At 47.2% G+C, this 24,779-nt stretch overlaps 1 protein-coding gene across 2 annotated transcripts in view; it reads right to left on the bottom strand.

Moving 5' to 3' along the window:
• Nucleotides 1–24,779, bottom strand: part of RANBP10 (RAN binding protein 10) — a 71,513-nt gene that overhangs the window by 43,383 nt on the left and 3,351 nt on the right. For both annotated transcript variants that reach the window (XM_030457797.1, XM_030457798.1), the window contains one exon: nucleotides 8,327–8,379. In XM_030457797.1, the coding sequence (XP_030313657.1) occupies nucleotides 8,327–8,379 (53 nt within the window). The remainder of the gene's footprint in view (nucleotides 1–8,326; nucleotides 8,380–24,779) is intronic.

Raw genomic sequence — 24,779 nt, 5'->3', positions numbered from 1 at the left:
ATCCCCATTTAAAAACTCAGACTGCAGAGATAGCCTCCATTTCAGGCTACCCCTTGACTCCATTTTCTTCTCAAGATGTCACTGCCCTTTCCTTTGTCCACTGCCATGGAGACAATGTCTGTAGATGTTCTCATCCTCTCCAGGCTGTGGATAACCATGCCATGCACACCACAGCCTCTCCCAAAGCAGACAACAAACCACAGGTAGGAGCCACACGGCCCAGAAATTCCCCAAGATTCTCCCTCCATCACCTTTGCTTGAATTTTCCTCATGACACCCTTCCATATTGCCCAACATTAGCCCACAGCCCTTCCCAGAACAGAATCCCAGACTGGTTTGGGCTGGAAGGGACCTTACAACTCATCTGGTACCAACCCCTGGCACAGGCAGGGATACTTCCCACCAGACCAGGCTGCTCCAAGCCCCATCCAGCCTGGTCTTCAACACTTCCAAGGAAAGGACAGACAGCCACAAAATGCTCTGAACAGTTAATGGCTCTTCTGAGCTCAGCAACTCCACAGACCCTCAGTCCCTCAATCATTTGGCCTATAAGGTACCAAACCAAGCTGTCACTGACATCTCTATGCAATGTTTTAACATGTGACTGAATGAAATGAAGCTTAATGAAAAAACAAATCAAGTATCATCTGACTAATCACTAAAATAAAAGTGATCCAGCTGTCACCTCCAAACTACTCGAAAAAAGGCAGACACAGGAACTAGAGATGCAGTCACCCCATCTTCAGCCCAGGCTGCTGCAGCAAGAGGCTCCTGCAGACAAGGTCTCAGTGATCATGGATAACTGAAAGGAAGGACACATTCTGTCTTTAATTAAGGTTTTCAGTGTACCTCTTGGGCAAGAGCAATATTTGGGTTTATCTCTTGTCACTCACACGTTCAAGTTTCACTGAGGAGTTGATTCCACCTGCACCACCAGTGGGATCAACTGGGCCACAGCAAGATCCAGTTTAATAACAGCCCCCAAATCAAGCAGGGGCCCCCGCCCAGTATTATTATTATTATTATTAACCCAATTACATGATCCAGTTCAGGTGCAGTTCCACAAACTGGTTTGCTGGGATAAATGAGAGGGCATCAGCAGCGTAAGGAAGTTTGTGGCACTGCCAACTGAAGGAGCTGTTCATGGAGCAGCTGTGGGGGAATGCACAGCTATTTATTATTCCTGAAAACACTACATTTTCCTTAACCTGACATGTAAAAAATAATCCCCCTCCTCTATAAGTTATGCAGGTAAATAAGTGATGTCCTTATGAAAGTCCTCATGGGTATCCATATGCAGAGCACATGGCAAAACCACTCAAGCTGGCTCAAACACACTGCACAAATAAACCAGAATTCCTGACAAGTTGGCCAGCAAGAGGAAAGGTCTGAATGAGGAGCAGGAGGCAGAGCTGGGCTATGGACTCACCCATAATGGAATAACTCCAGCAGGACAGATGGGATCACCATTCCCAAGTTTTGCAGAAGTAACATCAACAGATCCAAAATACCCTAAAACCCACTAAATGTTGAACCAAGTCTACATTTTGGTACCACTTGGGTTAATTTGCTCAGCTAACCACTTTTATCCCAAACCTCTATCAAATAGTTCTCAAAGCTCTCAGCAGTGGAAAGTCCAGAAGAGGACCCAGCAAAGCACAAGTAGAAGATAGAAGGAAAATGGGCAGCACAGAGGACTGTAAGTAATGGTCAGGGAACAGCAAGTGCTCAGACCCCTTCCCAGACACCACCAGGCTTCTTTCAGCCATTCTTGAATAATTTGAGTGCTTTAACTAGAAAGCTCAAGTCTCTCAATTTCTTCATGAAGAGCCACAGCAACACTAGGAACAAAAAAGGGGCCAAGGGGGAGGTAAGGAGGGTCCCTGGGCATTAAACCTTCCTTGGGATGCTGATGGAGGGGTGGAACACAATTTAGGTTTCTCCAGGATGCTCCAAGGCTCAAAGGCATCTGATCCAGAGGCATTTACCATGAGTACCTCTGCTCCAGCCTGCCCATGTCTGCTCCTGGAGACACAGGAGATTGGACACTCTCAGCAGCCTGGACTGCCACTGCCTTCTTGCCTTTTCTCCACCCATTTGCCTTTCTAATGTGCCAGCAAGCTGCAGGAAGGACAGATTGCATAGTTAAAATTACAACTAAACTTTGATTTACTTTGTTTCCTCACCACAGCAAACAAAGCAGAAGACAAGTTAGACCTGAGGTGTATTGCCCAGGAGACAGGGAAACATGGATGACTTTTTAAGGATAGTTTTGAAAGAGCTTGGCAGCAGAGCACATGCTGTTAGTTTTGATAAAAAAGAGCTTGATCAGCTGCATAGATAGTTACACCAAATTAACAGAAATTCCTTCTAAAGGTAGGTGTCCAAAATGCTGATTTAGGCCAAATTTGAAAGCAGAAAGAATTACTACTTGTTTGTAGTGTACTTTTCTGTACTGAACTCCACACTTCAGGCTGGGGGCTCCAGAGGACAAGGGGATGGCCCTTCCTCTCCCAGCCAACCATCCAGCTCCTTCCCCTCACCCTTCTGCTTCAGCCTCAGGAGCTGTGAAAGCCTGGCTGAGACTTTCTTGGGGTAGGGGCTGCTTCCCGGGCCTGCTCTGAATTTTAGTGTTTGCTTTTACTACAGGGAGTAAGAGGATGGTGCCTGTGGTGCAGGCAGTGTGTAAGGGCAGCAGGAGCTGTCACAAATCAAGACATGGCAAACAGGGACAGGGCACCAAGCACTGACTGAGGGTTCATGTATATGGCTACAAAGAGGAAAGAAATTATTCCCAACCTCCACATGATCCAAAAGTAATGGATTTAAACTACATGGGATATTCAGCTCAGTCATCAGAAAGGGTTTCCAGCCCCTGGACAGTGTTGGAAGAAGTTGCCAGGAAGATTAATGAAAGCCTGACTCAGACACTCCTGCCAGGCAGGACTGCTGCAGAACTGAATCACTTGCAGAGCAGATTATTTGGGGAACTCTCATCTTCGAAAATTATTCTATTTATTACTGGGAGTAAGTCCTTTAGTACAGGCCTCTCACTTGTCAGTGGAGGCACAGAAAGTGACAACCCAAAGAAGCAGCTGATAGATGGAAATGAAGTTTTTTAAACACATTTCAAGTTGAAATATCACCTGGCAATCACAGAAAAACAAAAGAAAACAGAAAAACCAAACACCAAACCACAGAAGTGCCTTGAGGGAACATCTGGAGGTCAACTGAGGTCAGAATCTATCTGTCAGGATAAAGCCTCTCTGGTAACCCACACCCAGCTCTGATGAGGAATAACACCTGATTTCTCATGGGAATTTTTTTGTTCCAGTTATTGCCTGTTGCCTCTCCTCTGTGCACCTCTGGGTCCCTGTTCTCCACAAGCTCTTTCAGATAATGAAAGGCTGTTCCGAAATCCCTTTTCTGCTGACCAAGCCCAGCTCCTGCATTTCACTCTGCTTCCTACCACCCCACATCCATCCTGTCCCTCTTCTCCAGTCCACCTCCCAAGGGAGCACATCCCAAGGAGAGAACCCAGGATCTGTTTCCTCCTAAGGAAGAGACAGGCAGACAGATTCCTGCTACCCTTGTTCCCCTGCTTCCATTTCCTCTGATAACACACAAGATAAGCTGAGAAGAAATCCAGTCCTGGCTCCAGATGCCAACAGGACCCTATGAGCAAGGGGGGACTGAAAAGGGAAGGAAGGGATCTCCAACCAAAGCCAGACTAGAAGGGCTGTTGAGCAGCTGGGTGGGAGCAGGGAAAGTCTCAGTTCCCAGGGTTCTTCCTTTATCCTCAGAAAGCAGATCCCTCTCCAGGGCCCTTTGCTGACCCAAACTGCTTCTGTTCTTGCTGAACTGAAGGCATTCCAGCCCCCAAAACCCAATATAGAGCAGGTGTCTGCACACCAAATCCTGCTGCCTGAGTTGGCTGTGCTCTCATTTAAGCCTAGAAAAATTCTTAGGTTTGGGAGCTTGTTCTCCTAACAGGGAGTCTGAAGCAGGCAGATAATGAGGAAGCTGAGCAGTGGCTTTGGGTCTGAACAAGTGCTCAGGGTTTCATAACAAACAATGGCCAGAAAGCTGGCACTGCCCTTCCCACAGGTCCCTGGCACAGCAGGGCAGGTCAGTTATTAACCAGAGGGTGTTTAAAGGCTCTAAAAGCCATTGGACAGATGATGTCTGGGGTGTTTCAGAACCTGAAGCAGGGTAAGCCTGAGGGGATGGTTTCACAACATTTGGGGCTGAACACAGACCTCTGAGAACCTTCCCTCTGCCTGGCTCCATGCTCCTGCTAGGTTCTCCTGGAAGAGCTGGAAGCTTCTCTCTTGGTGGCACGAAGGTCTGGGAGCAATGCAGAGGCCACATGCAGGGCAGAATGCACTCCAGTGTGCACATCCCAGCCACACCAACCCTAAAAACACTCATTTTCTCCTTTTTATGAAGGTCGGGTGAAACCTGGAGGGAATCCCCAATGCACCTGCAGCTGGGATTGGAAAAACTCAGTGGACTGAGAGCTAATTGGCAATAATGATAAAAAATAATAAAGATAAATAAAAAATAATAAAGAACAATAATAATTTAAATAAGACAAGAAGATTGCTCTGAAAGAACCCATTGCCACCATTCCAGGTCCCTGCCTGGCAGGAGGTGACAAGTGCCAGAGCCAGGGACTTGCAGAGGGGGAGCAGAGGGATTGCAGGGGAGGGAAGGGTTGGGATTCTCCCCTTGGATGGCAGTGAGTTGGATCAGATCATCTCTGACATGGAATTGCGTCCCCAGAGTTCAAAATGTTGAGCACACACGAAAGAAAAAGCATCTGGGAAGAGAAGTGAGCAGACATCTCAACAGAAGCCACCAGTCCTGAGTCAGGCCTGGCCCAGGCACTCTTCTTTCCAAAGCAGCCTCAGCTCCCAACACACTTCAAGGAAATGCTCAGGTCCAACTTCCAGAAAAAGCTCAGCACAACCCCCCCTCCAGCACCCTGCTGGGCTGAAGCCAAAATAAATCTGGCATCAAGCACAAATGCCCTGACTTGAAGCTGGGTATGGGCAAAGCATTTATGCTCTGAAGGGGAGAAGGCATCCAGGGCAGAACCCAACCCAAGGTTGATTCTTGGATGGGGGCTGGCAGGGTGCCAAGGATCCCCCCACTGGAACTGAGAACAAGAAAGGGTCCAAAGTTGGCTCCCACCCCAGAATTTGGGTCCCAAACCACTACTTGTTGTTGCAGTGACCCCGCACCCCCGGAGACCACTGATCTGTTAGAGCAGAAGTGACTTGGGCAGGGCCTGGGGGGACAAACCTGGCAGGGTTTCAGGTAACAAAAAGTTAAAATTACACTTTGACAGGAAGCCAAGTCAAGATTCCTAAGTCTCCCACTTCTTTGGGAGCTCTCACTTACTCTGTGAATGACCTGATAATGGCTCAGCCTGATCCACCTTGCTCACCTCAGTTACTTGAGCAATAAACTGTAAAAAACAAAAACAAAAACCCCAACCCACCAGACTCATTCTCCAATTGCCAGGAAGAGAATTCTTGAGCTGTACTACAGAGCCATGCAGCCCATTTCACACAGACTGGGGGAGATCAACCTAACCCTGCCCTTAGAACCCCTCCTGGCACCAGAACCTGCATGGAACCAGACAGCAGCACATGGGATCCAGTTTCTGCAATTCCTTGCTCACTCAGCACTGCCTGGTGTCTCAAGTTCCCCTCGTGTTTTACTGCACCCAGAGAAAAGAATTCCACATTCACCACTTCCAGCCCAGGAATAAAAGCAGTATACAGGAATTCTGACTCCAAGTGGCAACAGAACACTGTCCATGGAGCTCTTGGGCTTTCAAGGCATTTAGCAGAAGTGGTTTAACTAATTTTTAGTCTCTACAAATAAAAAAAAAATGCTGGCTGTTCAGTTTCAGGGCAGCACACATGGCATTCAGTACATCCCAGCTCAGGTCAGTATTCAGCTCTGGTTTTGCATATGCATATATATACATATATATATACATATATACACACACATATAGCTGTGTTAGAACCTCAGGAGAATCCCAAGTTCAGCATAATCCAGTCAGCAGCCCACAGGACAGTCCCAACCATCTTTCCAAACAACTCCTCTTCCAAGCAGCCAAGCACTCCAAGAGCCCTGGGCAGAGGTGATGGGACAGGACTCAGGGTGCATCTTGTATAGGAAGAGTTCCCACTGGGTTGGGAGGGACAAATCCAGAGACTTCTACACCTATTGCCACCAGAACATCTGGATCTAGACATTTCCTACCAAAGCAACCAAATATGACTTGAGAAAACTGGCAGTGTCCTGCCTTCCCCCTTCCCTGGTCCAGTTCTGACTGGATAAAACCTTAATTCCCCTCCCATGTGCATATGCTCTGCTTCTCCAAGGAATTAGTACCAAATGCAGTGTGCAGTAAGTTGCTAATTCTTTAAAACATGGGTGACACTGAAACCATTCTCCCAAAAGCAGAATTATCATAGAAGTGTAGAATTACTAAGGAGGGAAGAGGCCTCCAGAAGTTACCTAGTCCAACCTCTGCTCAAAGGAGGTCTAACTAAATCAGGTTGGTCAAGGCCATGGCTCACCAGGTCCTAAATATCTCCAAAGTTGGGGGTTCCACAAGGTCTGGCAGCAGGTCTGAAATTACCAGAGAAAAACAGATGCAAGGAAGGATGTGCCTGGGATTTGCCTCTGACAGGGGCCAAAAGAAGACTCTCAAGGTTGACCAAACATCACCAAAGTGGTACCTGAAACAGGCAAAGTCTGCCTGCACCAGTGACCTCTGGCTGGGATTTATGACTGGCCCCCACACTGCACCAACATTTGTCACTAAACCAACAATACTTATTGTTTCAATGGTGAAATTTTAATTAAACTTGTTATCTAATGTTATTAGTCTACAGTTCCAAATTTCTCCTTTAGCAGAGCACAAGGTCCCAAATGCTTCCTCATGCATTCTGTAAGATGCCCATCCCTCTCTCCAGGAGGAGAAGGCAGCTGCTCCACTGCAAAATCCAGCAGCAGATTTACAATAAAAAGAACAAGCAGCAGAAAGCTGACTGCCCTCTGACACCACCCAAGCAGCCTGCCTGGCTTTGTCTCCCTTCCCTCTCCTTGCTGAGCCTCTGTCTTCAGTCTCTGCAGAACTACAGAAACAGAACTACAGAAATACAGACTGCAGAAATTTCTAACGACAGAATCACATTTTTCTGCTAGAATTGTCAGAGATTTTGCTCAGATGCTGTAGCATTTTAATTTGGGGTTATAAGGGTTCCACACTTTGAAGATGCTAATTACCAGTGAAGATGAAAGGAAATCATCCCTGAGACACGAATTCACAAAGGCCTTGGGGCAACCCCTAAGGAACCTCTTCTTTCTGTTACAACATTCACAAAATAGCAGAAAACATCCTTCTCTGGAGATCCCAAGATGTGTCTGTAAGGGATGACCACACATTTCAGCTTCAAAACAACTCCACCAGCAATAAACCACTCTCAAGACAAAAAAAAAAACCAAAAAAACCCCACCACTGGGAACCAGCTGTAACTCATTCAGCACTTGAAGAACATTTTCTTTCTCCCAGCCACACAAAACTTCTATTTCCTAACCCAGCTGGAAGAATTCCTGCTCAGAAGTCACCATGTTGGTTCAAATCTAGAAGTTAACAACAGAGTTCAAATTCAGAAGTCAGCAATATCCAAGGTATTAACTAAAAAGTATAAAATAAGATACTGATTATTTCTGGTTTTTTTAAAAAGAAGCTTCATAACCAACCCAGAGGCTAAGCTAAAACCAACATTTCAAGCAAAGAAAGCCACAATATTAACTGGATGTATGACTACCACATTTTTCTAGTTTTTCCCAGTGAAGAGAGAAGAAGAGAGAAGACAAGGATGGGCTGATTTTCCTGTAATGTTTGGATTCTTTCAGGTGAGTTTGTCAAGTGGGTGAGATTTATATTATTAATATAATTAATATTATATTAATAATATAACAAAGATTTATATTATTCATTCTTTTGCTACTTATTTTTCAGATGTCAAGAAGAGCTTGCATGTCTGCAAGCTCATCATCTTCCCCATTACTCATTAGTCTAATATTAATTTCTATTATTTGCAAAATCATCCTAGCCTAGTTACCAACACCAGTAACTTAGCTCAGGACAACACTCAAGAGTTTGGAACCCTCAGAGGTCAGACACTCAGGTATGATGACATTTTATACACAGAAACACATACACTAATTTATATATATAAATCAAAATCTTTATTTCAACTTAAAGCTAAACCAAATCTTATCAGTGACTTACCTGGAAGCCTGTTCATGTTGACCCCTTGAGCAGAAAGTCCTATTCCCATGTACCTTCAAAAAAACCCAAACAAAACAGCAGTCAGACAGGGAATGGCCAAGCCACAAGGTTCCCTCCAGCAGAAATCAAGAAAAACAAACAAACAAAAAAACCCCACAACCCAACCGAGCCACACATTATTTAAGGTAAGAATGCTGACATCACGACAGATTTTCCAACCCTTTTTTAGTATTTTCTTGAATCCAAGATCAAAAGTCCATCTGTTTTAGTGACTGGCAGCTTTCTGGGATGCAGCTGCAGCTGTTCTGCAGCTCCTCACTGGGGGTAGGAAAAGGACTGGAAAACAATCATGAATTAAGTGTGGTGTGGATTTTTTTCACATTATCAGAAAAAAATCTATTGATATAGGTGATTAACAAGAGAGTTAAACACCAGGTAAGGGCAGAGATAGAATATGAGAACAAACATCCATCTGGCCCCTGAGATGGCAGCAGGATGGTGGGAGGTGGGTACCTGGGCCAGAGCAAACTGTTGTACTTCTGCCTGACACCCATTTTACAGAGTTTTAGAAGCAAAAGGTGCTCTGTCTGTACTTCCCAGCCCAGCAGGTTTTCCTCCATCCAGCTGGATGTTTCTGAACCTCTGTGAGCAGGCACCTCCAGCTCCCCCATTCTCTTTCTGCCCCAGGCTGTACCCGTGGGTTTGGAACGTGAAGCAAGGAGGAGCATTTCCCTGTGAACTTCCCCCAGGATTTTCCAGCCCTCATGGACACCCACTCCCCAGTGGCTGGGAACTGGCAGTGGACTCAGTTGGTCCCCACGTGGCAGTGAATCTGTGCCTCTAAATCCTCCCTGCACCTTCCTTGAGCACCAGGGGAAGCCAGAACTGCTCCATTCCCCACACAAACCCCTGGTGATGATCCCAGACACCAGCTCAGTGATGTTCCCCCTTTTGCCTTCTGGTGCTCCCCCTCCTGCTCTCTATTATTCCATTTATCTTTTGATTGCAGCTGAGAACCAAGCTGATTTTTCCCTGGATCTGTGACACGAGGAACTTGTACCTGCACAGAAGAGGCAGCTGGAGGCAATTCCCATGCCAGGTTTGGATTGTTTATTCCCACCCCATCACAACTGTTTTACATCCAGCCAGCCTGAGCTGCATCTTTCACCTTCCTTGTCCATCACCCACACCCTGGGTGGATGCAGTACCATCCTACAGCTCTTGATTTTACACCTTTCATTAGCTTTGTATCATCACCAGAAAAGCCTTACATTCATTTCACTATCAAATAATTTATTAATGTAGTGAATATCAGAGGTTTGGGACATATCCCTGGAGCAACTCCCAGTGACCACCTCAGCTGCAGGAGGTAGGGGCCCTGCCAGGTGTTGAGGAACATCCTAACCCACCATCCAACCACACCAACTCCTTCACTTGATCTCACTTTACCTTCCTCAGGAATTTTGGAGACTGGATGTGGCTTCTGCAAACCCAGGCAGCCCCATCCTTGCCTACACCTGCATCCAGCAGGACTGCAAGGCACAGCCTTCACACAGGCTCCTCTTCCTCACTGCAACATCTATGCACCTACCACATTTTATTCCATTTCTGTTAATTTCCATGGTCTGGAATTCTTTTAATACCTCCTGGAGCCACAGAAACAGCTGCCCTGCTCAGTTTGGCTTTAACAAGCTTTAGGTTACTGTGCTTCAAAATGAACATTCCTGGATAAATGCAGAGGTTGCAGCCAGCACCCTGCTATTCCTTCACAGCACCATTAATCCCACCTCAAAACAGTTCAGAATGGGATCCCACAGTCAGGTCTCCTGCAGCAACTTTGTTCTCCTTGACTTCTCTGTGTCTCAGTCACCAGTGCCACCCCAGTGAAGCAGGATGGGAATGGAAATAACTGATTTTTAGTTTTTTAGTTGATTAGACAGGAATTGTAATTCCCAGAGCTCTATGACATATCAAACTTGAATTTATAATCTCTTTACTAAATAGCATCACATCTGCACAGTTGTGGCCAACTCTGTCTTTCTTGTACACTTCACATCTTGGTATTGTAACATCCCAGATTTCAAACACTTGGAAGCAGTGCCTTGCAGGAAGCCAGTCCTTTCTTTAGAAAACACACACTGTATTCCAGAAGTATCTTGGGTTCCAGAGGATCCAAACCTCTGCTTCACAGACCAGTTCCTCAGCAACATCCCAGACCTGTTCCTCCTCACCTCTTCCTGACCCTGGGCAAAGCAGGGGCTGGTGCAGAGGCAGGCAGAAGCAGTTTGGATTCCTGCCTTCCAGCCTCCTATGGATTATTACAAGCTTTATATCCAAACCTTTGCTGCTCTCTCCGAGGCCTTCAGCCCCAGAATGACCACAACTACCACCTCATGGGTGAGCATCTGTGTGCTTGGTGTCTACCAGCCTTGTCATGCTGCCGTTCTCTTGGGGTCCCAAACCCCCCTGCCCAGCACTGGAACCAAACCACTGGGCATGGTCATGCATGAGGAGGAGATGGGGAACCTTCTGCTGGGCTGCTGAGTTCCCCCCACCCAGCTCAGACTGGGGCTGCTGGGGGCTTTGAGGTCCCTGCTGACACACAGGACAGCCACAGCCAAGGAAAGGCTTGGCTTTTTATTTACTTTATTATGTAAAAGGAAATTATGTAGGCAGCAGGACAGTGTTAGTATTTGATAAATTGAGGAGTAAGGAAACCACTGAACTGGGAAGAATCCCCCAAAGAGACCTTTGCAGCAGCAGATCTGAGCCTCCTGATGGCATTGAGGGCAAACAAGTTTATCTCAGAAACTCCTCCAGTCCCAGAGGACAGATGCCAGGACATTTGGCTGGATTTCCTATTTCTCATTTAGAAGGATAAAAAGAGATTTGTGAGGGTTTCCAAAATATCTAGGATATATAAGATGATGCAGCCAATCTGCTATTCTCTGCAGAAATGCTTAAAGCCTACAAAAAAAGGAGAGCTTGAGGTGCTCTGCTTGCTGAGACAGGGCAGTGGGACACAGCATGGGCACACTGGATGCAGGGATGCAAACCCCTGAGGGCACTTTGCAGCTGAAATGACCTTTTCCTGCAGCCAGCAGCACTCAGCTTTCAGATCTGCCTGCCCCCAGCCTGGAGATAATCCTCCAGGGGAAGGACCCCAAGGACATCCATCAGCTTCCCCCCCAGATCCAGCACAAATCGGGATCCTTTGGGCAGCACTCAGGGAGGAGAGGCAAAGGCTGCCAAAGAACAACCAAAGGCATCCCAAAGGTTCCTGCTGCCAGGGAGCAGCCAGGCAGGATGGAACAAAAGGCTGGAATGGGGAGGGATCAGACCAAATTGAGCCCTGCAGAGTCTGCAGTGGGTCCTGAAGTAGAAAGCTCAATGGTAACAACCAACATTGCTTCAAAAGGTCCCTGAACAGGGCAGGGACAAGGCAGACTTCTGGGCATTCATCCCAAAACCTAAAGCTGCAGAGGACTCTAAGGATGAAAGAACCAACTCTCCAGGCTGTCTGCTTCTAATAATAAACAGCAAAAACCTGTTCCATCTGAGAAGGAATGGCAGAGCTGCCAGAACCTTTCTTACCCTGAGCCCAGAGGGAAGAGGATGCTCCCCTTGGTCCAGGACCCCTTTAAACCCAGCTGAGCAGAGGGCCAGAGCCCAGCAGGCATTCTGCTCACCTCCTGCACTTCACAGAAACCCACCCTGCTCAGCACCCACACCCAGCAGCTCTCCAGCACCCAACAACTGCCAGGAAAGGACATGGGAAGATTTTTAGAGCCACATATAAAGAAATGAACAAAACATCTGTGCTCCAGCAGTGCTCAGGTCCTTCATCAGAAGAACTGAAAGAAATGATCTTGGTACAAAAGCAAAGTCAGCTGGTGGGCTGGTAACTGATGTAAAATGTAAGAGATAAGCAGAGTGCCTCCAGGAAGCCAGAGATGAGGGAAAAATGTCACATTATAGGCTCAGAACAAATACCTGTGACCTGAAAGGAGACTCAGGAAAGGCAATAAAAAGAAAGGGGGAAAGAAAGGAGAGGGGTAGAAAGACCAACCTGACTCAGCAGGATGGGAAACAGAGCTGCTCCCATCACCCACATCCGGGGGGGGATGCAGCCAGCAGGGATCTGACCCTCTGAGGATCTGTTCAGTTTGGGGAAGAGAACACACTGGAGTGAGCACAACAACAGCCACAGGACAGTCAGGGGGTTCAAGTCATGATGGACAAGGAGAGGCTGAGGGAAATGTTGTTCAGTCTTAAGAACAGAGGATGAAGGGAGGATCAAAGTTGTAACCAAGCAAATTCCACTTAGCCATTACTAAAACTATTTCAGCCATGTGTCATTGCACACTGGAGCCCAGAAAAGTGACTGAATCAGCACCCTTAGAGACAGACAAAAACTTGACTGCACATTGTCCTGAGGACCCTGCTGGACCTTTGGGCTTGGGGATGAACCAGCAGAGCCCTTTGCCACCCTGAACTACTCAGCAGTGCCTGGACTCAGGACAGGTCCAACCACAGGCAGCAAACTCCTGGCCAAGCAGTGCCCAAAGCAGGGTGCTGACACCTTCCTGAGCCACACACAGCCACCTCTGCCCATCCCAGCTGAACCCACCTCCCTGCCTGCTCACACAGGTGACCCAGGAAAGGCTGGTTCTGACCTAAAGAACAGCCCTAACCTCCCAGATAAAACAGACCTGGCACCTGGCCACAAGGAAAAGCAACAAGGAAGGTTCTGCTCTGATGAGAAGAACTTGGGGACACAAGGGACTTTAAGAGCCCTAAGAGATCTCATTGCTTTGGACATCTTCAGAAAAAAAAACAATCAACCAACCCAAAACTTCTTTTCTCCCATGTAATCAAGACTTTTTAAACATCACACACCACACTTAATGACTCAGCTGTTTCATTCTTTAGAACTCTGGAATGAAGACCAGGTAACCTCCAATAATCCTTCCTGTGTTTTATGGATAAATAACAGTGTTGGATTAACTCTTCAATCAGAGCCAGACACTCATCTAAAACCAAAGACCTGCATTTGTTTGTTTTATTGGCAAATGACATGATTGTCATATCAACTCTTCTTCAACTTGAGCCAGCTCCTCCTTCAACAGCAACCACTGGCCCTTGGGATCCTCTAAACATTGCTGCTTTTTCAGAGCTCTTCATAAGTTATTAAGTTCCACTGAATCATCTCTTGGCTTTACAGACTCTCCAGATTCCATCTCTGATGTTTGGAGAGGGGAAAAAAACTCCTTTGACACTTCAGACCTTGAGCCAGATGGCCCTCAAGTCAGTTTGGGCAACCTTACTGGTTTCTTTAAACTTAAAAGTTGTTCTTTCCCTTTCATATAATCAAATTCCAGTTTTTGGAGGCTGTATCCCTATCCCCTCTCACCTTGTGTCTTTTTATGTCAACTGTGAAGCCATTTTGAGTCTCTCCAGTAGTTGATACACATTTACACTGAATCTCCAGTCTGATGTGTGTCTCCTTAAACAGACTCCATACCACCTGAAATGGTACTCCATACCTAAGACTTTTTATTAACTCTTTTTAAACCAGCTTCTTCAATTTATATAAGGTTTTTTTCTGTCTTGTTTTAATAACCACTGAAATGGCAGCTCCTGTATAGTGCTTCTCAAAGAATGGTCGATGCTGCAGAGCAACTTTTAAGCACACATTTTTGGGAAACATTTTCTGCACTGCTCAGAGCATGACTCAGAAGTTACATCCTTTCTCATGAGGTTCTCAAGTGGCCTCTCCAAAGCAGTCATTTATGGCATCTAAAATTTAGCCTCATGTGGTTGTGTGACATACAGACACCTACAAAGAATAAATGGAATTTACAGATATGTTTATACCAGGCACAAGCAGAAGATTTGTCCCTCTCTCTGTATGGAGAGCTCCAGCTCCTCCTCACCACCCTCTTGGTTCACTGGCAGGTAAAATATTAACATTTCAAATCTCTTATTCCTGCTGAGCCTGGAACCCTCTGCTGCTGGAGTCTTCTCTGCTGGATGGGGGGGGGGTCACTGTTTGATGCCTTCCCAGCTTCCTGTGCCAGCACCTGGGATCACAGGGCAGAGCCAGAACCCCACTCCAGACCCCACTCCAGAGCCAGCACCTCTGCCAACTGCTGGAGCCTCAGGGACTGAAGCAGAAAAAGGCACCATTAAACCTGGAGCAATCATTCCATAGTGCTTGGTCCTGATCCTGGCAGGCCAGAAGAGCACTCAGTGACTCTGGCAGCCATCCCTACCACCTTCCCCTGCTCCCACCAGCAAGGCCAACCCTGGATGTCCTGGCCCCTGCCCAGTTGTGTTCAGTGAGCAGAATATGCCCCCGGGCACAGGGAATGCTCCTTACTCCCTGACCCTTCTGCCTGAGCCCAAGGTGAAGCATGACAGAGCTGTGGCCTCTCTGTCCCCTCCAGTGAAGCTTTGTCCTGGGATGGGTTCAGCTTCCTCAGCATCTCACAGCACAGGAACCCCAGGACTGCTCCATCCTTCCTCCCTGCTGGAGCCTGCTGGCCTCTTCCTCTGCTGCTGCTGACTTGAGCACCCCCAGAATTTAACCAGGACCCCCACAACCCCCCTGGCTGCACAGCTTCAGCTGCATTTCCATGGCTTCCCCATCCCTACCCCTTGCTGGCTCATGGCATCACCACCATAAGGGTGGCACCACTGGGACAAACTGTTGGAAATCCCACAAAACACCACAATTGTTGAACTCAAACACAAGAGGTCATCTCCCACTTCAGCTTATTCTGCTTAACTTTGGTAATTTCTCTGCAGATTCACCCTCCCTCTTTCCTGTCCTGCAGCAAATCCCACACACACAACCCAGGGCAGAAGAAGCAGACAATTGCATCTTCCCATCTCCAGACTACACAGCTTTAAGTGAGGGCTTGAAGCTTTCACTTTTATATGAAGCAAATACTACAAATCCAGAAATTCTAACTTTAAGGCTACACTTGAATCCAGCTGCACAACACCATGGAAATGAGTCACCAGAAAAAAAAAAAAAATTAAAAAACCAGAATATGACCACAGGCCCTCCTGGTTCACAGATTTGCTCTTCAGCTTACACCTCCTTTTAAAGCTTAAAACAAACTTTAAAAATAAGACCATAAGGACTGTAGAATTGCCTCATACTTGATTGCTGGTGTTTCAGATAACTCCTTTGCTTATCTTATTATCAATTAACTATCAGAAGAGATGGGTGAAATGAGCTGACCTACAAAGCCACAGGTTAAAAAATTGCTTTATTCTCTTGAAAACTGAGAGGAATAAAAATAAAATTGGTTTTAATTCCCCCAACACCCAGAGCAGCAGCTGCTTTCTGAGCTTCCTGCTGCAGAACTGCTTCTCACTTCCCTGATTCCAGAGATCCAGAGTTTTGTGTATACAAGTTTAAAAGACCATTTGTGGGCATCATCAGGCACAACCTGCTGCTTGTTTCTCTAAATGAATAAATTGTAATGTTTTATATCATCCAGCATAAATCTCTTCAGAGGCTGCCTGCCCCAGCCCTGGGTTTGGAGGCTTCAGTTGTGTGTGTATGAACCCTATCAACTCCATATGGGGCATCCATCACCTGGAGTCCCTTTTCTGAGGGATTCAGAGCCTCTTAGAAAGGGATGCAGAGGAATTTTAACACTGACTTTCAAAAAGGGGGAGAAAAAAAACAGGGTTTTGGATAATGAGACATTTAAACCCATCATATGCAAGATATGAGCTGCAGCCAGGCAAACATGACTCCTAAAACCATCTCAGCAGTGAACACTGAACACTTGGAACTGCCTCACAGAGCCCAGCAGAAGCTGCAGAAGTGCTGCATCAGTAGCTCAATCCCAAACAGAGCAGACAGACAAAAATAAAGGCAGAGACACATGCTGGGGATTGTCAGAAAGCTTTGTGCCCACCCACCAGCAGCCAGTTACCATAGCACCAATTTTTTCCAGCCTTCTCCTGCACCTCAGCCCTGCCCAGTCAATCCCAATTGCTTTTGAAAATGTGACCAGCCCCAGTCAGCTGCATTTACCCCATTTCCAGCACCACCTCTGCCTCTCTTCTCCCCATCCTGGCTCTGCTTGGCCCCAGCAGATGGCTGGAGGAGTTCTGCAGCAGGCAGGAGATGCTGGCATCACACACCCCTCTGCAGAGCAGAACCACCAGGACTGCCCATGTTTTACCCTCTAGGATTCACAGCACCAGGAATTAAGTTCCAGGAGCCAAAGCTTTTTGGTTCCCTCCCCCAGATGCCAGCAGTTTGCTGCTCCAGCACTGGGGTCTTGCCATGGGGCAGCATTCACCTCTGGCTCCTAGGAGAACCTGCCTGGTGGACTGTGCACTGCAGGTACTTTCCATGTTGCAACTTAATATTTAGTGTTGGTTTTTGTTTGTTTGCTTGGGGATCCTTCATTTGTTTGGGGTTTTTTAAGATATTTTATGCTTCTGCCAATAAAAGGCTTTCCCTGGAAAAGAGATGGAAAGAGCCAAACAGATTATTCCACTTCTTAATCAAAATGGAACTCTTAAACATACAAAGGGTCTCAGATGCAGTCGCTCAGCCTGGAAGCATTATCTTGTCATTAGGCAGAAACTACCCAAAGAGCTAAAAAAGAAGCTATTTGACAGGAATGACAGCATCTGAGTAACCTAAGAGCACAGCCAGGGATCTTGCAAAGAGGCTGCTCTAAGGGTTCCATGAGACACCCATGGCTGCATTGGGGTTGTCCCTAGAAAGGGAATCCAGCCAGGTGACCAGCACTTCTTGGAGTCAAAAGATGTTTCTTCATTAAAAAAACATGATACTCAGAAGGCCTGCCAAAAAGTCAATGTAAGGCAAGGTTATTTTGGGTAGTCTGAAGCTACTTTGTGTTGAGCAACCCACAAAAATCCCCACAAACCCAACAGAAAAACTTCAGTACAGACCAAGCCTTTGACAAGCTGCTCACACTGAATTCCAGCACTTGCATCTCTTTGGCTTTTCCAGTGCAGGAACAAAGAACCCATCGGGTGGAAAAGAGGAGAAGACAGCAGCAGAACTCATGTATGACCCTGCTTTATGTTCTTCAGTTTAAGGAGTCCTAGGAGCAAGAAACATCACCCCCTGAGTGCCTGCAAAGGCCCCAGCACTGGGGAGGCTCTGCTACCTGCAAAGTAAATCCAGGTGCAGCACAGAGAGGCACCACAGGTCTGAGCTGGATCAGGGCAGGAAACTTCCAAGGAAGAAGAAGGAGGCATTTCTTCACCCAAACAGCTAGGATTCTCTCCAAAAAACTTAACAAGAGTAGACTCCTCTCAGATGCTAGCTCTGGCAATCAACAAAGCACATTTATTAAGGCTCTGTTGTGAAAAGGAAGATATTATGGTTCCCCTTTATTTCTTTCTTAACCTGTTGAAAGGTATCCAACCAGAATGGTGAAACAATCCCTGCTGCTCCTCTGCCCTCTGGTCAACCCCTCTGAAGTTGACCTTGAAGGCAGACAAAATCCAGCCCATCAGAAGGCTCAGGAAAGCAGGGTATAGCAGTGCATCACAAGCCTTGAACCCCTCTGTCCTGTGCTGGTAACACCCTGAGCCAGCAGCCTTTCCTTCAAGGATGCTTTGCTGCATGTCTGAGCTGCACCAAAGATAAAAAGTTAAAAACAAACACTTGAAATGATTTGTTTTGTCACCAGGACTTTCAGCAAAGCTTCCATTCCCTGCTCAGCTGGTAGAGCTAACAATACCAGTAACAGGAGGTAGAAATTCCTGGGATTGACATTTTATTAGGTGGCTCAGCCAAGACAAAGCATCCCAGCTGAGCTTCAAGTTGAACCAGGGATGTTCCCCTCCTCCAGAGGAGAGTCCATGATTCAGAGGCTTACTGCATCCTGTAATTTTTTCTAATAACCACACTTATCTGCTTGGCATCCTGTCCTCCCAGCTAGCAGCCACCCCACTCTTTCACCACACAGAGTTAAGGCTAAAATAACCCAGCTCGGTGACAGAGTTAGAGATGAATAATTCCCCTCCACACTGGGGCATTTCTGTGCAGGGCTCTGGACTATCACTCCTCTCTGAGCTGACTTCAGGCCAGGTTTAAGGAGTGGGGAGGACTGATAACCTCTATCAATTCACCACCTGAAACCACATTGTCAGAGTCCTGGTGGGGGAAGGGACACCTCGTTTTAAAGCACTGAAAAAACAAAATACTGGATCCCAACTGGCTATGCCTTTGCAGTCCAACAATAGATATTCTGGTACTGCAGAATGGAACAGAAGGAATCTCTGAAGTGGAAGTGGTTCTGGTTTATTGGTGGATATTGGGCTGTTCTGTGACTGTTTCAGAAACAGGACTGATGGGCTCCAGGGACAACCCCCATTGCCCAGGCAGAGGTCAGGAAGGACAAATAATGCCAGCCTGAAAAGAAGTTGATAAAGGCAAGAAAATAAAATTCTTAAGAGCTCATTAAAATCAACTACAAGCAACCTGGGGCATGGAGGAGCCCACTGCACATCAGTCCTTAGGAAGGCAGAGAAGCTCTAAAAGCCAAAGAGAAACTGAGTGAGCAGAACAAAAAGAAGAAGCAGGAGCCTCTCTCCTAATACAACCCATCTTCTCAGGCTGTTTATGACAAAAATACAGAGGAAGAATAAAAAGCTACTTTTGCTGGACCAAGGTGTCAGATTCCCAGGTCCTTTCCAATTTTAGGATCATGTTGAAGCAGTACCTGAGCTGTGGGAAGGGTCAGAGCTGTTCCTCTTTTGTGCTCCCTTTCAGGAAGGGAGAAGACTGATGATGTAGATTAGCAAAATAATTGGAATACTGAGAGAAAATACACACTGCAGATGCATTCTTGCCTTGACCACCATTTAAGAAATATAGGGTATAATATGAGGCTCAGCAGGCTCAGATCACCAGAGGATCTGGCCAGAATAACCTGCACCACACCCACCACATCAGACAGGACCCCAAGCCCTGCAATATAAACTGTGGCCAAACCCAACCTGAAACTAAGGGATCCCACAAGTTTTGTTCTCCAGCTCCAGATTTTTCACTCCTGACAGCTTGTTCCCTCTGTCAGCTCCACCAAAGCCCACCTGAAGCACACCAGTGGAACAGGAGCAGTGCATTCCCTCTGCTGGGAACACCACAAAGCAATATTAATTCTCTGATTAGTTATTCTGATTGCACCCAACTGAACAAAAATCAAAAATGTGTTGAGTTTGTCCTGCTGATTAACAAACCTCAATTCCAAGTGAGCTGCTCAGAGCTGAAAATTTTGATCCTGTGTATATTAGGGAAGTGAAAGAGGTTTCAGTGACTGAATGGAGTTAATATGGACCCACTGCCATTGTTCCTGGCATGAACAAAGCCTAGAAAACAATAAAGACAGGAGAGGCACAGCAAATACCTCACAGAACAGCAGCTGAAAGCAAGCAAGTGATACCATGAGCACAGGTTTCACCCTGCAGCCTGAGCCTGCATTCCAGCAGCTCCAGAGAGCAGCTCCAGGTCCTGTCCTCTCCACCAAATCACAGGGGGAACAGTGTCAGCACAACCCCCAGCTGGGGAGGTAACACCCTGCTGCCAGGTACCCCTTCTCTTGGGCTGTTCCTCCAGGCTCTGGTTTAGGCTTTGATCAGGAAGTTGATAGGAAGAATTCCATGTGAGGAGGGGAAAAAAGAACTGCAGTATTTACACAGAACTGGGTTTGGGGTTTTTTTAATGCAGAAAGGACACAGCAGAAAAAGTAACACCAAGTTTAGATGGATGTATTTATGAAATAAGAATCCTTTCTCTTTAAAGCTGTAACAAAGAGCCAGAGTGCCAGGGAGAGCCACATGCAGAGACCTCCATGTGCCAGGCTGGATGCAGAGAGCACCAGTACAAACCAGCTGGTAACCAAGAGGGAAGATTGGATCCCCTGGATGGAAACTGGAGTGTGGAACCAGAGAGCCAGCCTTGTACCACAGGTACAGTGTAAAACCCATCCCTAAACAAGCAGCTGAGAAAATGAAGCTGGCAGGCAGTACAAAGCAGTGAACACAGCTTCACAGGGCCAGAGCTGAAGGAAAAGAGTCCAGTTCATGGCAGATGATAATTTCCTTACCAGTTCATCATCCCAGAGCTTCAGAGTCAAGGAAGAAAGAAAGTTCATGAAAATTATGCAAGCTCTACAATTTAAATTAAGCATTTTTAACACTTAAATAACATTTAAACAATTTGTTCCCATTATTCTGTGATTTGAAGCATGTTGCTCAAGGTGATTTTGCTAGAGTTTACTAGTCCATATTCCTGTCTTTTATTCAAAAATAGCAGCGGGTGAACAAGAAAGAAAACAAAACAAAAACCAAACCAAACTATCTGCAAATCAGGTACTCCAATCTGACACCCTGCTTTACACTGAAAAAGCTGCTCTTGATATCAGTCCCTTTTGCATGAGTCCAGCAGAATGACAACAGCAAATAACAGAATGATAACAGAAAATAATAGATGAGATGTCATGGGGTAATGTGAAACCTCCACTGAGGATGAGAGGAGCTCTGCTTTTTGGAAAGCCTCAGTGGCTCAGCAAGCAAGACTTGCTTGGGCAAGGCTCTTTGCAAATGCAAAAGTGAGAACTGTTTACTGAGCCTACTTGGGGGGGGTTATTTAGGTGTTGGTTTGTTTAAATGTCTGCAGGACAGCAGACACACCTGCAAACAGAACAGCCCCACCTCTGTGTTAGCTTTGGATTCTTGGAGACAAGGATAGAAAAACTAAAAAGAGGGAGGAAATTAATTATTTACAGCCATATCAGACACAAATAAGGGCTCAGGCAGCACATACAGACTGTGGAGGTCCTCAGCTGCCCCAGAATACTCCTTAGCCTTCCCTTTGGCCACATCCCACTCGTGGGACACATTACAGGATATCCACAGCACAACCTGCCAGAGGATGCTCAGACAGCACAAATCTCCCTGTGCTGCACCCACAGCCCTTGTGTCAGGTTCTGGAACCCCCGAGAGTTCAGGAGTGAGAGGCTTTTCACAGCCATCCCAGTGCCCAGGTGCTGAGGAGAAGGGGAAGGTTGGGAAGGAGGAACACACCCGAGGAGGAGAGGGGCAGATTACTTGTTAGTAATGGAATGACAGCTGAAGAGCCACCACAGCTGACCTTTTCTGCTTCAGCCAGAGAGAAACCAAGCTATTTTTAAGTCTGGGATGTGGTGTGCTTGGGTATGAAAGCTAAAGAAAGATTTTAAATAAACTATGACATGGGCTAAGGTAGAGTAGCTCTTGGGCTGCTCTCCTCAAAGTGCTCTTTCCTCCTCCCGTGACCCAGCAAGCTGTGACCGACACCACAGGACAAGAGGGTGACACCCAGAGCATTGTCACACAGTGCTGGGAGCAGGACACCCACTCACACCTCCCCACCCTCCACATCCTGCCCTTTGGGGTCTCCTTGCTCTGGTCCCAGAGCAGGCAGAGGGTTACCATGCCCCAGCACAAGGGAAAGGGCTTACACCAAAGTCAGCAGAGCAAGAAGCAGAGCTGGCTGGGGACTGGCACCTCTGCTAGAAGGAGGAACTCTCTGGGCTGCCCTGGTGCTCCCCAGCTCAGGGTTGAGCAGAAGGCTCTGGGGATGGGGAAAGGAGGCTGAGGAAAGAGCTCCCTGCAAATCCCTGGAAGGCTGCAGAGAGGTGGGGGTCAGTGTCTACTCCATAAGAAGCAGCAATAGGACAAGAGGTAAATGGGCTCAAGCTGTTCCAGGGGAGGCTTAGATTGAATATTAAAAGAAACTTCTTCACCCAGAGGGTGAAGGGGCCCTGGAGATGTGGTGCTGAGGGACATGAGCACCAGGCCCAGCAGAGTTGGGTGACTGAGGGGACTCCATGACCTTGCAGGACTTTTCCAACCAGAAGGATTCTGTGCCACTCCATCCCAGCCAACCATAGGGCTGCTGGCAGGGAAAAAAGGGCAAAAAAACTGGGAGGGTGGTCAGGGGCAACCCAGGAGACAGGCACCTTGCCCCAGCATAGAGAGAAGAACAGCGAACAGAAAGAGACCAAGGAAGCATCTCCCTGAGTTCCAGCACTGGGAGCTGTGGGGCTGCCCCAAGGAGGCTCCCCCTGCTCCTGCTCACCAAGCAGGGAGCATCCAGCTGGAAAATGGGCTGGCAAATCTGAAAGAGGGATCTGAGAGATGATAAGACTCTGGTGTTTCAAATATAGTTCAGGTTGAAGTGTTCTAACCAGCCCTGTGATAAAGGCAGGAGCTATTTGTGGCAGCTGAGGAAGAGAGGAGTCACGTCCATGCTGCCAGCCCTGCTCATCTGAGGAATGTGGGAAGCAAGCCAGGCATGGAGCCACACAGAGCTCTCCACTGGAAGGGACCTTGGGACCTTCCCTTGTCATCCTCCCACCCAGAGCATAAATAACTCCAGAAACCGGGGCCTTGCCCAGGCAGACTTGAAGATGGAGATGTCACAGGCCCTCTGGGCATCCTGTGGTGGTGTGTAACCATTTTCCTTCTCACACTCAGCAGGCATTTCCCTTGCCATAACTTGTGACCCATTGCCTCCTGTCCCTTTGAGAGCACTCAGGGGACAGGCACACAACCAAAGGACCCAAGACAAAACTCTGCCAGGCTGTGAATGGGGTGAAATGAGGGTTGCTGCAATCCTTCCCTTCCCTCTCCCAGCCCAACCCTTCACTAACACTCAGTCAGGGAGCAGAAAAAGCAGAGGTGTGTGTGTGGTTTTACTGCCAGGATACGTGAGAGGAGAGAACCACAGCCTGCTGGGCTTGAACCCCTCAGTCCTGTGAGAGTGGCAGAAGGGAGGAGCTCAAAGGCAGCAGTGATGCCTCCTTTCCCTTCCCTTCTCCCTGCAGCTGAGATTTCTGCACCCCAGTGGCACCAGCAGAACCCTGAAATGTACTCCACAATTAAACACAACAAACAACCATCAGTGGTGTCAACAGAGTAAATCATTGTAATTATTTTGATGTGCCCAGTTTTCAGGCAGTTATCTCCTTGAAGCAGCTCACCCCAGGTGACAGCTTGGCAGCATGACTGAAGGCATCTGGAAGTGTGTGTGTCACCTGGAAGTGTGTGTGTGTGTGTGTGTGTGTGTGTGTGTGTGTGTGTGTGTGTGTGTGTAACCACTCCCTGGGTGCTCAGCAAAGGGAGGTGAGAGAAGGGCTGGAAACTAAATCCTCCTCTGCTCTCTGAGGTAAGAACCATCCCTCCAAACCAAACCAAGCAAACACATCACTGCTGCCAGAGCTGATTTGTTATGTTAAGACAATTGCTCAGTGGGAGCCTCCTCTCTCCCAGTAAAATAAAAAAAAATTTAAAAAAACCCCAAACCCTGTAAATAAACATGACCTGTCATCAACAGAGACTGAAACCAGCAGGATGAGCAGTGACCACCATTCAGCTAAAAATAAGTCTCAGTCATCCTTCTTTAACTCAAAGAATTGCAGTTTTATCTCAGTGCAGCACCAGTGGCAGATTCAAAGCTAAGGACAGTTGATAAACCTTGGAAGTTTCTGAAGTGCCCCAAATGGACATTTTGCATGCTGTACTTTTTTAATACTCTTCAGTAAACCAAGCCAGATCCTAGCAACACCAAGGCAGAGAAGTCTGGTGATGGCAAACACAGAGTTTAAATGGGGTTTGCAAACCTGAGCAGAGAAAAAGCAGAGGTGTGTGTGTGGTTTTACTGCCAGGATACAACGTGAGAGGAGAGAACCACAGCCTGCTGGGCTTGAACCCCTCAGTCCTGTGAGAGTGGCAGAAGGGAGAAGTTCAAAGGCAGCAGTGATGCCTCCCTTCCCTTCCCTTCTCCCTGCAGCTGAGACTTCTGCACCCCAGTGGCACCAGCAGTGCCAGGTACAGAACCCCAGGTCACACCTGGGAGCTCTGGGCTTCTCCCATCTCCAGGGCAAGCCACTGGGAGCTTCCACTCCACTCCTCACCTTGAGTTGCTGTTTTTGATGAGCAAGTGTCAGCAGCTCAGCAGGGTGCAGAGTGCCAGCCTACAAACCATGAGCACAGGAAGAGGAGAGCACTGAGCTCCTTAGCAGAACCCCCCCAGGCTCCTCAGAGCACACACACCTCCTGAAATGCAAACCCAAGAAACATTTTTTGTGCAAGTCTTGGTTTGAAACCCAGAGCCTTGCATTTTAAACTCAGTGTGAAAAGCTGTCACACACTCCAGCCAGAGGGACACAGAGAACAACATCAGTGTGGTCCTCACCTTACTGCTCCCTGCAGCAGAGACAAGCTACCAGAGGACTACACCTCAAGTACCCACTCCAGAAACGAGCTCAGAAAGATTCCTCTTCCTCTCCTCCTGCTAAAAGCTTCCAGCTGAGTTCCTAGGAATCTGTTTTTGCCACTTGAGAACTTGCTTACTTTCCAAAAAAAAAAAAGCTTTTTTAGATTTCTGGACTTTGAT

Source organism: Calypte anna, chromosome 11 (assembly GCF_003957555.1).
Source record: "Calypte anna isolate BGI_N300 chromosome 11, bCalAnn1_v1.p, whole genome shotgun sequence".
Taxonomy (NCBI): Eukaryota; Metazoa; Chordata; class Aves; order Apodiformes; family Trochilidae; genus Calypte; species Calypte anna.
The sequence above is the reverse complement of the archived record's forward strand: the minus strand, read 5'-3'. Positions and strand labels throughout refer to the sequence as shown.